Raw genomic sequence first — 14,147 nt, forward strand, 5'->3', positions numbered from 1 at the left:
TATCATTCGTTTTCTATTAATATTATATATAATAGTAAATAGAGTTAATTGCAAGATTGGTCCCTGTGGTTTGTACATTTTAGCAATGATAGTCCCTTTTTGAGAATCATTGCAATGGGGGTCCCTATTTTGATAATTTTTTGCAACATTGATGCTATTTTGACGGACCCGTTAAATGTGGCCGTCATGTGTGGGGATATTTATGTACTTTCCACCCAACAGAGACCCCATTGCTAAAATGAAAAAACCACAGGGACCAATCTTGCAACTATTTTTAAAAATCCATTACTAAATAATACCTTTTAACTTTTTAAAAAGTTTTATAAAGTTACAACTTTTAAAAATCCACCACTAAATAATACCTTTTAACTTTTTAAAAAAGTTTTATAAACTTACAATTTTTAAAAATCTATCACTAAATAATACCTTTTAACTTTTTATAAAGTTTTATAAACTTACAATTTTTAAAAATCCATCACTAAATAATATCTTTTAATTTTTAGTAGTAATATATTTTAGTTTTTTAACAACAAATAATCGTGAAAAGTTAAAAAGTGTTAAAAATTATATTTAAGTCAATTATTTAATAAAATTTATTTTTTTTATGAAAAAGTTAAAAGGTATTATTTAGAAATGGCTTTTTAAAAAAGCCGCAAGATTGGTCCCTATGGTTTTTTCATTTTAGCAATGGGGGTCCCTGTGGGGTAAAAAGTACAAAAATACCCCCACACGTGCGACACATGTGCACACTTGACGGTCATCTTTATCGGATCCGTCGAAATTGGATCAATTTTGCAAAAAATTTTCAAAATAGGGACCCCATTGCAACGATAGTCAAAAAGGGACCCATTGCAAAAACGTACAATCCACAGGGACCAATCTTGCAATTAACTCTAGTATATATAATGGGATCAAACCTTCGGTCGTTGACCCAAGGCCGTAAAGACCAACAGTGTAATTAAGAAAGAACAACGAGGAGCACTGTTGAGACTTGAGAGGAAGATCTTTGGCCGCTCTTCATTCTCTACTATCTATTCAGCTAACAAGCAAGCCACCCTCCCTCTATTTTCGTTAAAAATATAAACCTAGTTAGGGTTTTTGCAAAAAAAAAAGATGGTATTTGGTCAGGTAGTAATAGGTCCACCCGGTTCCGGTAAAACCACTTACTGCAATGGCATGCAACAGTTTCTCCAGCTCATTGGCCGGTAACCTACTCTCATTTTTATTTATATATATATATTGGTGACTTGGTTAGAACATAAAAAAAGGACCCTTAAAAATAAGTATCAATCGCCATGTACGACCTTTTTTTTTTTTTTTTTTTAAGTATTAACCATAACCCTAGGTGCTATGCTTAGCAAAATTCAGAATATGTATCCTTATTGTTGTTGTTTACTTACTACAATTTTGAAATTATGTTAATTGTTGCAGGAAAGTTGCTGTTATTAATTTAGACCCGGCTAACGATTCCTTGCCGTATCCTCTTTTATAACTAAGAATTGTTAGTATTATGTTTTAGTTTTTATTTCTTAAGGGTAAATGGTATAAAAGTGTGTGTGTGTGCTCTACTTGTACATATATTCATTTTACAGTACCATTCTTTTTAATTGTTATATATACTCTATTTAAGTCCGGTTTCCATATTACGGTTATACCTAGAAAAATAACCTTAACTTTGGTACTGAATCTAATAAAAAAACCTTAATTTGGTGACCGATCTTAAGTAGAGTACAGTTAAAGAAAATGGCATGTGTTTAAGTAGAGTACTTTTTTATACCATTTACCGTATTTTAAACTATATTCAGTATATATTTGAGGTGTTGGTTATGGAATGCAAGTTTTCTCTAATGTTAATAATGCTAAAGATATGATTGTGCTATCAACATTGAGGATCTTATAAAACTAAGCGATGTCATGAATGAACACTCTCTTGGTCCTAATGGAGGTTCGACATCTTCTGACACTTGTTATATTTTGACGACAATGGGACTTGCTTTTTGATGTTCTATTCATATATTTTTGATGTTTTTTGTTGTTCTTATATAGGTCTTATGTATTGTATGGATTACTTGGAGAAAAACATCGACTGGTTGGAATCAAAATTAAAGCCTCTTTTGAAAGGTTATTATCCATTGAAAGCTTAGTATATATTATATATATATATATGAAGGAAATGAGATGTTTAAGCTCCAACTAGATAATTAATATACTGCATATAATGGAGGGATACAATACATTTTAGTTGCTTTATTCAAATTTGGATGAATCTTGAGATTGTTATTATTGTAAGATCCTAAGTGAAAGACAATTGATTTGCAGATCATTATTTTCTTTTTGACTTCCCTGGGCAAGTAGAACTGTTCTTCCTTCACTCCAGCGCAAAAAAGGTCATCATGAAACTTATTAAGAAACTGGATCTGCGGGTAAGTGGTGTATTTTTGGTTCCTGCACATCTTTTGTAAAAGAAAATACATACGAACACAATGGTTTCGTAAGGATAGCTTTTCTGCAAGAACCGTAACAGTATTATATGTCTTCGTTTACAGTTGACTGCGATTCACTTGATAAATTCACACCTATGTAGTGATCCCGGGAAATATGTTAGTGCATTGCTCCTCTCGTTGTCAACAATGTTGCATATGGAATTGCCACATGTCAATGTCTTGTCCAAGATTGATCTTATTGAGAGCTATGGAAAACTAGGTATTGAAAGCCTTTTGTTTTGCTACATCGGTTCCTGTCTGAAACATATTCTGACTTTTGTGGTCAATAGAGCTGAGGATCAACATAAATTAATTTGATATATCTAAAGAAACCGATTTGTACGAATAACTATTGCTTGCTGTATACTGCAGCCTTTAATCTTGATTTTTACACCGATGTGGAAGATTTATCGTATCTACAGCACCATCTCGATCAAGATCCCCGATCTTCCAAGTATAGGTAGGTTGTTGATTAATATCCCGAAATGTTTGTGGTTGTTTGCATTTCGTTTAGAAATGTATGCTTTTGTTGAACTTATTGAGTTACCGACCTGTATATATGGTGGCAGGAAACTCACCAAGGAACTGTGTGAAGTAATTGAAGATTTTGGTTTGGTGAACTTCAGTACACTGGCTATTCAGGCATGCTAATTTTTACCACTCGTCATATTCAGTAAGTTGGTTATGTACACATTATTGATTTTCATCTATTTTGACATATTGTAGGATAAAGAGAGTGTTTCAAATCTCGTGAAATTAATAGACAAAACGAATGGCTATATATTTCAAGGCATTGATGCTACTGCAGTTGGGTTCAGCAAGATTGCTATTGCACCAACAGATTGGGAGTACTACAAATATCCTTTATGTTTTTACATTCTGATTCTCTGCTAAATCTATTTTGCTCCGCATAATTTGCATCCTGTGAAACTAACACATGTATATTTTAGAACCGGTCAAAACTGGTTGGGCTTACCTTCCTAACACATATTTTACTGGTTTTTTGTATCTAGAAATATATGTGTTATATAATATATATGACTAAAAAAAAAACTTCAGATACAGAAATAAGTTTTTTTGGGCAATTTGTATGCGCTCAACCCTTTTCATTTCTAAATAGTTGTTTGTTTGACCTGTTATTAATAGAATATTTCCTTAAAATTAATCTATTTTCATGTAAGTGTGTTGTATTTGTTTCACTTTGTGATATATTATTGATAAATTGGGAATATTTCGAGATGGTTTCCTTGACATTAAATTCACAACAGCAGCAGTGCAAGAAAAGTACATGAAGGATGATGAAAAGTTTGATTCTGATGATTAATCAAAGATGAACGGTTAAGGGTTGGTTTTTTGCTTACCAAATTCCTATAGTATGCCCTTATAAATGCAACTACTAATACTCTTTTACCATTTCATCCATGAACTCAACAGGTTTTGCAGACATACCCTATATGATGCATTATAATGGTTAAGTTGAAGTCGTGCGGGTCAAGTTCAAGATCAAGATCATCCATGTACTAATATCTTAGCTTTTGTTGGATAAAAATTATTGAATCCAAGGTTGTAAACCTAAAAATTGTAACTATTAAACTATGACAGCTCAACAATTTAAGAATATCGAACAAAATGTAAATGATTTTTATTCTGCTGATCTTAGCTACTTTATATACTAAGAAATTTCTCCAACTATCTAACTATGCATTATGAAACAACTACTGTATATGCTAAGTAGACCAAGTAGTATAGGGTTCATACATACAAGCTTTTACAAAATTACGACATAACACTCATTTGCACACTTGTATGCAAAATTATATCTGGAATCACTTCCTTCCAACTTGAAATGGCAAAAGTACCATCTTTCCTCATGCTTTCCTTCCAATTTTCCAGTATACCATCTGCAGATGGCACTTTGTTTCTCTTTGATTCATCCAGTTCCCCAAATTCATCAACCAAGAAATCATCCTCTGAATCATAATCGTCATCTGATCTCCAATTACTAGTCAACGTTGACCTTTCATCAGGGAAATTTTTAACAGATTCGAGTGTCAACTCATCAGCAAAATGCTCCATTATACTGTGTAGTTTCTGTCCTTTAACATCTGAAGTTGACTCCACATCAGACTCTTGTGTGGTGTTACTGCTTGAAATTGAACTCCCCCGATAAGAATTGTTCGACTTTGACCCATAAAGTGATAGTCTTGTTAACTTATAGGCCGAAGCTTCCATTGCTACATCATGAGTACCTATTTTGTCATACAGTTTTCTCAAATGAGACCGTGTGATTTTACCTTTGTACTCCTCAAACAATCCCCTCCATTGCTTTTCTCGAACCTGGAACAGGGCATGGGCCATGCTATTAAGAATGGTCAAAGCTCGATCAAAATCATCTTGGATCATAGCCCGGCATATGATTTCAACAAAGAATGACGATGGTGGTATTGCACCCGCTTCCAGCATCACATCAAATGCATGCTCCAATAGATGGGTCTGCAACAAACATAAAGATGAATTCCCAAAACAGCTCAAAATGGAAGCACCTAGATAAATCATAAATTATTATTTATTACATGCTATAGAAGAAGAAGGTTCAGCAGAAACACTTAGAGAATTCACACCAGGACTTAGATTAGGAATTCACAACAGATTCACTTATGAACTGGGATTTAGGATGTGATTCAGTTCAAAAGTTAAGATCATAAAGTTCATCTTTAATGGGAACAGGTCAAATTGGTTGAAGGTCGGCCATATTGAACACTTGAATAATATCGTTACAATTAACAAAAGAAAATACCCTTCAAATAATTGAACAAAAAAGTGTTCACAGGTCGACCCACACATCCTGCCATTGTTCAGTTTCAAATTGTATTAAACATGACAAGAGTTACTCAACCCATCTGACTCCTTTATCAACGCTGAAACATATAATGATTATAAAGCGGAAAAAGTTGATGTCTATTGCTCTTTGGAAATTCAATAACCTCATGACATAAATAAAAAGCTCACAAAAAGGCACACAAACCTTTCCAGCCCTAGATGCTTCAACAAGTAGAAATGCATGTTTGTTTTGATCAAGCTGATATCCAGAAAAAACCATTTCCTTGTAAACATAATCAAAATATTCCCACTGATGGGCACTAGCAGATACTCTTAGCATTTCCCCGTAAGTGTATGCATTGGGGCTAACAAACGGACCATCACGACCCAGGCTAATGTTATGTCCATTAGATCTTTTCGTATCCTCAAATAACTCTTTGGCTTCAAAAAACATATCGTTCCGCCCGTAAACTTTCAGCATAGCATTTATAATTCCGATGTCAGGAGCAAAATACTCTTTACTGATATCAAAGATTCGTATACAATTCCCAATATGCCCTCCATCCATGGAAGACAATATCATGCCAGTGAAGGTAACCATCAAAGGTCTGGTTAGAGGAAGTCTTTTCATCTTTTTAATCTGCATTTGGAGTTTCGTTATAAATGCCAATAGAATTTACATGTGAATTTGAATATAAGTGTTCAAAGGAGTGAATAGGTAACTTTTTTTTAGCTCAAAACAAACAGTTCAATTACAGCTGGTATCAGCTAGTTATCAGAAACGACTACCATAAATTATCAGATAATCGGGAGAAGAACCTGTTTATTTAAACCCTCCAGAGCCAAGAGTCTCAGATAAATTACTTAAATTCTAAAGATACCTAAAAAAGATCCGTACCTCCAGAATAGCTTCTTACCACATTCCATTGTAGCAAAGATAAAACGCTAGTTCACAATAAACAGAGGCGGCTCCAACAACACCCTTCCGTTCCATATCCCTCACCGCTTCTACCGCCTCATCAACTTTACCTTCTTTTGAAAATGCCTTGACCAGTACTAATCAATTACGCAGAAAATGTGCTCAGTTAGCCTTCATCATCATGCACGAAGTCATATAATACATTTGAAGAGGAGTAAAAGTACCTTTATAAGTTAGGGCTTTGGGAGGATTTCCACTTTTCTTCATCTTCTCAAAGTACTCATGTACAAGCTCATACTTCCCGGATGCCATCATGACCTTTCAACAATTTATTATCAGATTTTATATATGAAAACTACCGTTGACCTAAAAATAACCTAATTTACAATAGAAAAGACATAACTGTAACAAGTTAGCATTCTGTTCTTTCTCTCTAACTTGAGGCAACAAATAAGGAGCTAAAACATAACACTTGTCATCAAATATAACTTTATCTGTGAAACATTAAACGAGAATCCAATTAGTACCTCCATTGCAAGTCCATAAGTTGCTCCACTGGGCTGCAAACCATTGCTTCTCAACTCCTCAAATACCCATGACACCCCTTTCCAATCACCAGACAATGCACAAGCATTAAGCACCGGCCAAGGAATTCACATAACTACCATTATCTCTGTAATATATAACAACCCCACATTTCATACTATAATATTTGCAAAATCTATCTTACAGCATTATATACAACTAAGTCTGGATGGAGAACCGAGTCCCAGTTTTTTCGTCGAGTTTTCTTGGCTATCTTTGAAGGCTGTTGCTTCATATACTCAATTACATTCACCAGTTCTTTTAAAAGACCAGATTGACCAAGTGCAATGGCAATGCAGTGATATGCAGCCATATCGGGATATATGTGGTAATCGGCCTACATTAGTTTAAAATGAGATATTATCCCATGAGATCAAATTAAACTTTGCCATATACTCTGTAATTAACGAGAAGTGTGTTTATAATTACTCGCATGAAATTAAAGATTTGAAGGGCTTCATGGGGTCTTCATGCTTTTCCCAAAACTGACAAGAGTTTTGTGTACACAAACCTGTAATTACAAAAAAAAAAAAAAAACACTCACAAATAAATACGGTATAGGTTACCGAGCAACAGAGATGAATTACGTACAAACTGCGCACTGTACCTATTTTTTCCATCATTTACATTTTCTATATGCTACAGATATTTTTTGGTAAAAGACATGCAAAAAAGAGTTGTCAACCATGTAAATGAAAATGATAATGAACAAACTTCAACTATGTATATGACATGTACCACGGAAAACAAAGGGGGTGCTTGAATGTGTTTTATACTAAAGTTGCATACATCGGTTCTAAGTTCCTTAAAAGCAATTATGAACCTTCTAATAATTTAGGAATATTAAAGGTTGAAGCATTGTTACAAGGAAACTGATAACTTGCCTATATATCATTATTCAAGTCCCAGTAACTATTCTTATCCAAACACCCAAAATCAAACATGTTTCTATGACATTTAAATGCTTCATCAATGAACTATACAATGATTCAAAAATTTTACAATGAAAACTCCTCGATTGGGAAACCAAATCAAAACTTCACTAAATGAAACAAGAAAATCGCACCTGCTTTTAAAATGCCTATGCTCTTTAGAATTATAAACCCAGTTCACAACAGACAACACATGCTTCCATTGACCTTTACCACCAAGTCCACCAACAATCTTCAACAACTGATCTTCCGTAAACTGCAATCCTGACTGTTTCATTATCTTAGCAAACTTCCAGTTCTTTATACTCATCTCTGTTCCACTAAGCCTATAGAATAAGAATACAACTACATCACAAACCTTATTGCTTATACCTAAAGAAGATAAAAGCTTGCATACGATATCAAGTTAAGTGCTTAGAAATCTATCCAGCTATAGCCCAGAATCTATAATAAGTATCGACTTTCAGAGATTGCTATTATATGTATCCAATTATAGCCCGAAATCTATAATATGTATCAACTTTGAACTTTTGTATATGGATGATACGTGGCAACTTCTATAAACGCCACAAAAGGAGAAGTACCACTAATACATACATTAGCAATATTTGACGGTTGGATACATTCGATAGAAGCATTTTAAGTAGAATACATACAACATACTTTGGACTAAACTTAAAATACATTTCCAAAAGCTTATCCCTAAATTGCCTACAATTATACAATATCATCAAAAAAACAAACGTATACAAAAGCATCCTATTAACAAGAAACCAAATGGATTGGGCATCACTTTTGGGGGGTACCAAATTATCATATTTCTTATTTTCAAGAAACACAATTTCAATTCTATATCACCATCCAAACTCCACTTGTATTTCTACCTTTCTTTTTCAATAAATTCACTCAATTCTTCCAAATGTTCATAATATAATTCATAACATAACCTTATCATCACAAAGCTTATAACTTTTTATCTATAAAAAGTTACAATCTTGCATAATATATATTCAAGAACCACACACACACACATATATTTTACCGGCATCATAACCCTTACGGGGTGGGATGATGATGGGGATCCAATGTGGTTCCACGGAAAGGGTGCCCTCCTTTACCCTTTACCTATCGACAAGAATGGATTGGGCATCACTACTTTTCGTTTTGGGGGCACCCAAATCTCACTTTTCTCGTTTTCAAGAAACCCATTTTCTAATTCAATATCATCATCACAAAGCTTATAGCCTATACATTCTTTTGAACAAAACAACTTGATACATTAAAGATACAAGCTTGCATGCCAATATCATCAAGAAACATACATATGTATACTATAATACCTATTCACACAAAACAGAATGGATTGGGGATCACTAACTTTTAATTTAAAAGGCACCTAATTATCACTTTTCTTAATTTTCAAACATCCCATCATCAAATTCAATATCATTTTTTTGAACATTAGAACTTGATACATAAAAGATACAAACTTGCATACACATATCATCAAAAAAGGGTTAATGCCCAGGAACCCCTTAATCCCGTAGAAGAATTTTTCATCTCAAGCTAGCGACCCTGCAACGCTGCCTAGCGGTGAGAACCCAAAAACCTTGGTTGGTTGAATATGCTTTTGCAGGGATTCGAACCTGGGTGGTGTTCCCACCAAGTCACTACCTTTCCTTTTGGGAGGTACCCAATTATCATTTTTATTGTTTTCAAGAAACCCGGTCTCAAATTTCAGTATCATCATCACAAAGCTTATAACTTTACACATAAAACAAGATACAAACTTGCATACAAATATCATCGGGAAACAAATATACATGCACAAAAGTATTAATTTACCTATCAACGAGAAACCGAATGGATTGGGCATCGCTAACTTTTCGTTTCGGGGGCACCCAACTCTCATTTTTCTTATTTTCCAACATCCCATCATCAAATTCAATATCATCATCCAAAATCCACTTGAACTTATCCCTTTCTTTTTCAATAAACTCACTCAATTCTTCCAAATGTTCATATTTCAAATTCCCTTCACCCCCCACAAACTCTTTATTCGCATTCGCGTATCCCATCAACTCACTTCTCTCCAATCTTTCCCATGGCTTCCCTACTAAAGACGACGAAACGACACCGTTTAAGTCGAAATCTTGATTACTTTTAGTTGCTTTCAAGATTGCTTTATTGAAAGTATTGAATTCGGCTTTTAAGGTTTCAAAGTCAGCTTCTTGTTGGTTTTCATCTGGGGTTTGGTTGGTTTGAGGATTGCGGCGGTTGTATTTTTGAATTTGTTTTTTGCGGAGAGTGTGGATGAGTTTTGGGGTTGCAACGACGCCGTTTTTGAGTTTGATGGATTCGGGTTTGGGTTGAGATTCGGGTCGAGAAGAAGAAGAAGAAGAAGGTGGTAAAGGGGGACGTGGATTCCATTGTTGTTGTCAAGTGCGCAAAGATTTTAGGGGCTTGGGGGTTACCAATTGCATAAAATGACAATTTTGTCCTTTTCATTTTGAATGTATTGCAAGGGTTTAACATCAAAACCGTAAATAAAAATTCAACTTTTATATCTATTTTAGCAAGGAAAAATCTTATATGTTGTTATCAGCATATAGGTTACCCTCATACCTTAATTTCAAATACTAGTCCTCGAGGCGAAGTGTTATATGGGGTTAAGCATGTATTTTAGGCCTACAAAACTAGAAGATTCATAATTTTTATATCATCTGGTTTTTGTATACATAAAACGTTTTAGCGGTTAAAAAAACTTAACTTCGGCTAAAAATATGCAGGTGTAGTACATCATATATTACTCACAAGATTTTTATTTTAGTCTTTTTTTTTATTACTCACAAGTTATAATAGCAGTAGCCTTGTGATGTTTCACTCTTTCATAGCAGCAGACTCGCACTTGTGATGTTTCACTCTTTCATAGCAGCAGACTCACATCTATATGTGATTACACAATTTGATCTAATACTTGTCTTTTTGTTTTTTATTACAAGTGGAGTGATTCTTCATATAGTACAAGATTATCAGGTAACATTTCACATGTGGAGTCAGTTGTTGTAATTTACATAGTAGCCAAAGGCGGCCGATCAACAATAAAAATAGATGTGGTCTTTCACTGTAGCAAACATCTTTTGTTTGTTTTTTATAATAGATTAGACCCCCAAATTTGATCCCGTTTAAGACCACTGAAAATTTTAAGCACACACGGTTGGCTCCTTGAGTGTGAGGAGAGACCAATAGTTGAGACATTTGCTTTATTTCCACTAACTAGTTGATATTTGAAAGTTAGTTTAGTAGTTGTTTATTACTGACTGCTACACAATTACTTATGCTTATTTATTTATCTTACAAAACAAAGCCATAAAACAACCCCGTAACACAATTTTCAGAGTGTGGTAATCTCCACTGCGAAACCACCAAGCGAGGCTAGAAACATGGTGCAGGGTTAAGAGGCTTTATCCATCATTTACACTAGGGAAATGCGCAACTAAGACGAAGTGGTTCTATAACTTCATTCTATCCCGTGCTTCACCTATTACGCCAACAATGAATTTTGTCAATGCAAAATACTTGTGATCAAAATGAATTAACAATTTTACATGATATGCAACAGGCACATATACTGTACTTCTCTGAAACCTTGGCCCTTGATCACTTATTATTTGGAAATTTATCGCATTAGATGCCTAAGAAAAAAAACTAGAAAAAACACAGATATTGTTACCATTGACTCAACCAATCTCATCCCACTTTAAAGCCCTCACTTGAGTCATTAGATCGTGACTCGTGTTAACAAGCCCAGCACCAGCAAGATGTCTTAAATATCGGTTTCTCAGTAATATTTAAAAGAATCTAACACATTGATAAAACAAAACATTTATAATATCAATAAATATAGCTGAAAAAAAATATACAATACAACCACCAGAAAGAGACTATGCCTTAAGACAAACTTTAACATTGTATTGTTAAGAATTTTTTAATGAAGAAAGGAAAAGATTGGGAAGGAAAAATTTATCAATTGCATACTTAAGATTTTTTAAAAGGTGGAAAGGGAAGGAGAGGGGAGGAGAAGGAGGGGAAGTTATAGTGTAAATTGTTCCAGCATTTTTCCTCTCAAAATTAGGATGATTTATTCAAACTCACTCAAACATCCCTCTCTTCTACATTCAGCTTGGCAAACTAAGCCCAAATCAGCATAAAAAAATTGCAATCCTCTTTCTCCCGAGTGAAATCCAAAAGTTCTTAAACTTTTTGATTTTGAATGTTTCACCAACCAATCGATGACTGAATCTATGTTTGTTGAATTCTTGCAGGAGATCATATAGCAACAAACTTCTCTATCAGTGATAGACTTCAAATGCCTGCACACAATCACCACAAAAAGCGTTGAATGTTAGATTAAAGAAACAAATTTTCACTTACACTACCAACTTATGATGTACAGCACCATAAAATATGAACCAATGGTGTATAGATAACCAAATTATACATAATCTTTAACAAGTTACGATGTGAAATTGGTAATGCATATACATACTTATGTTTAACCAAAATATACATAATTATAATCAGACAATGTGTATAAAAATAAATAAAATGGTCTTACATCTGATCCGTCAAAGCGTCCTTCGAGAGGGCACCAGCCTTGTCAATTTTGTTGCCCAAAACCAGCACAGGAATACCATTCAATGCTGGTTTGCTAAGCAGATCATGGAGTTCACCCTTTGAGATGCTCAGATTATCATGGTCTGCAGCATCCACAACATAACTGCAACCACAAACGTTAAGCTTAAAACACCAAAATGAAAACAGAAATATAAATGCAAAAGTCCATTTCTTTACACATCATAAGTCTACTTATGTTTTGAAGTGAGAGTAGCATACACAATGGCGGAAACTGCACGAGACAGCACGACATTATCTCTCCCACATACTGCGAAACCGGGGTTGACCTCCAAGATCCCACAACTTTATTGTTACATTCCCTTTAGTTACCTTACGCATATTAAATCCTACCTGAAAGTCAAGAATGATTTAATATGTAATAAATTCTCAAGACAACGAATTCCTAAGGACCAATAGTGTAAAATTGGTAGAAAACCCACTGTAGGGATCGTGTCCTCACTATAACCACCAGTCTGCAATTATAATGACAGTTTACACCAGGTCAAAAGATGATTTCTCAAAAAACCAAATCAGACAATATGCCAGAAATGTATATGTTGTTGGAAAGATTAGCCCTCGTGTGTACTTTTTAAATAGTTTATTTTATATACGTAGCGGAAGACTAAAAATACAAACATGTATTATTTATAAAACTTGCACACGATTAATATTTCCTTCGGGATTCAATTACACCATAATAGTTGTCATAATAGATAGACTAGATTTAATACCTTCCAAGTAGATAAAATCTTGTGTGACAAAAACAATATTCAATAATATGAATATCTCTACAGTTGATCCACACGAACACCTCAAACAATACCCGAAGGCTGCTAGACCTTAATCACCAAGAGCCAAACTCCTAGTTTGACACTTTATTTGTTATGGCCGTGAACAACAAATAGAAAGGGGAGTAATTTCTCATCCTTAGCATACCTGGAATACTAGAGAAAAGAAACTATATCTGCTAGACTCAAAATACAAACCCTTTTATAGCCGAGTTCAATGAGCCACTTGCAAAAAGAAATCAATATCCAAGATATGAAATCCACATGTAGATATCAAAGTGATACTGCATGGCCCATACAAAGATTTGATACATTGCATCACAAGATATCCAAATCTTTTATATTGATTAAATAATAAAGTGATTGTATATATGTATACAATATACATATATTCGGGTATCTAAATGTTCATTGTGTGTGACCCCGTAGGCTCGTGTGTAAGCGGTAGTATAATTTTGTGTTATGACGTGCACACTAATCCAACAAACTCCCACTTGGGTATGACATAACATCTAGAAAATTACACAGACAATGATTGGTGTCTAGCAACACATCATTGCCCCCGAAAACACACGAGTGTTTGTTTCAACTAAACGAACGATCATTATTAAAATAATGATTTAATGATTAAGTGTCTATTGTCCCTTTATTTCGGATACCCTGTTGATATGAGACATGGATCTAGTCATTCTCATTAGTCAACAAAATATTTTCTCGATATAGAAAAGTTGAATGCGATCACCAAGTTAGATTTGATCAACAATCAATATAGCTTGGACACGGCCGTGTAAATATCCATTCATTTTCATCGAGGGGCCTAGTGGTATCATACTCTCACATAGAGGAATAAATTCCATCTTGATTTTATGCGTACATCATGAACTTCACATCGTACCCAATGATGGCCTTTATAACTACCTTATTCAGGATAGCGTTTAACCAT

At 34.3% G+C, this 14,147-nt stretch overlaps 1 protein-coding gene, 1 long non-coding RNA gene and 1 pseudogene across 3 annotated transcripts; 1 reads left to right on the forward strand and 2 right to left on the reverse strand.

Annotated features, from left to right (window-relative positions):
- The first annotated feature begins 943 nt into the window (after positions 1 to 943).
- On the forward strand, positions 944 to 4,175 carry LOC122586590 (GPN-loop GTPase QQT1). The gene is made up of 11 exons (XM_043758574.1): positions 944 to 1,205; positions 1,432 to 1,476; positions 1,866 to 1,945; positions 2,047 to 2,121; positions 2,320 to 2,423; positions 2,547 to 2,703; positions 2,856 to 2,943; positions 3,053 to 3,125; positions 3,210 to 3,340; positions 3,747 to 3,827; positions 3,918 to 4,175. The coding sequence occupies exons 1-10, from the start codon at positions 1,114 to 1,116 to the stop codon at positions 3,805 to 3,807; spliced, it is 906 nt and encodes a 301-aa protein (XP_043614509.1). The 5' UTR covers positions 944 to 1,113; the 3' UTR covers positions 3,808 to 3,827; positions 3,918 to 4,175.
- On the reverse strand, positions 4,093 to 10,177 carry LOC122587892 (annotated as a pseudogene).
- Positions 10,178 to 11,512: 1,335 nt separating this feature from the next.
- Positions 11,513 to 13,353, reverse strand: LOC122586592. 2 transcript variants are annotated; one of them, XR_006322043.1, is made up of 4 exons: positions 13,148 to 13,353; positions 12,636 to 12,767; positions 12,358 to 12,519; positions 11,513 to 12,112 (listed from the first exon to the last, which is right to left on the reverse strand). It is a non-coding gene; the product is annotated as an uncharacterized LOC122586592 (long non-coding RNA). The 2 variants fall into 2 exon arrangements; XR_006322042.1 differs by lacking the exon at positions 13,148 to 13,353 and adding an exon at positions 12,857 to 12,879.
- Between the last annotated feature and the right edge of the window lie 794 nt (positions 13,354 to 14,147).

The sequence above is a fragment of the Erigeron canadensis genome, chromosome 2, assembly GCF_010389155.1.
Source record: "Erigeron canadensis isolate Cc75 chromosome 2, C_canadensis_v1, whole genome shotgun sequence".
NCBI classification, from domain to species: Eukaryota; Viridiplantae; Streptophyta; class Magnoliopsida; order Asterales; family Asteraceae; genus Erigeron; species Erigeron canadensis.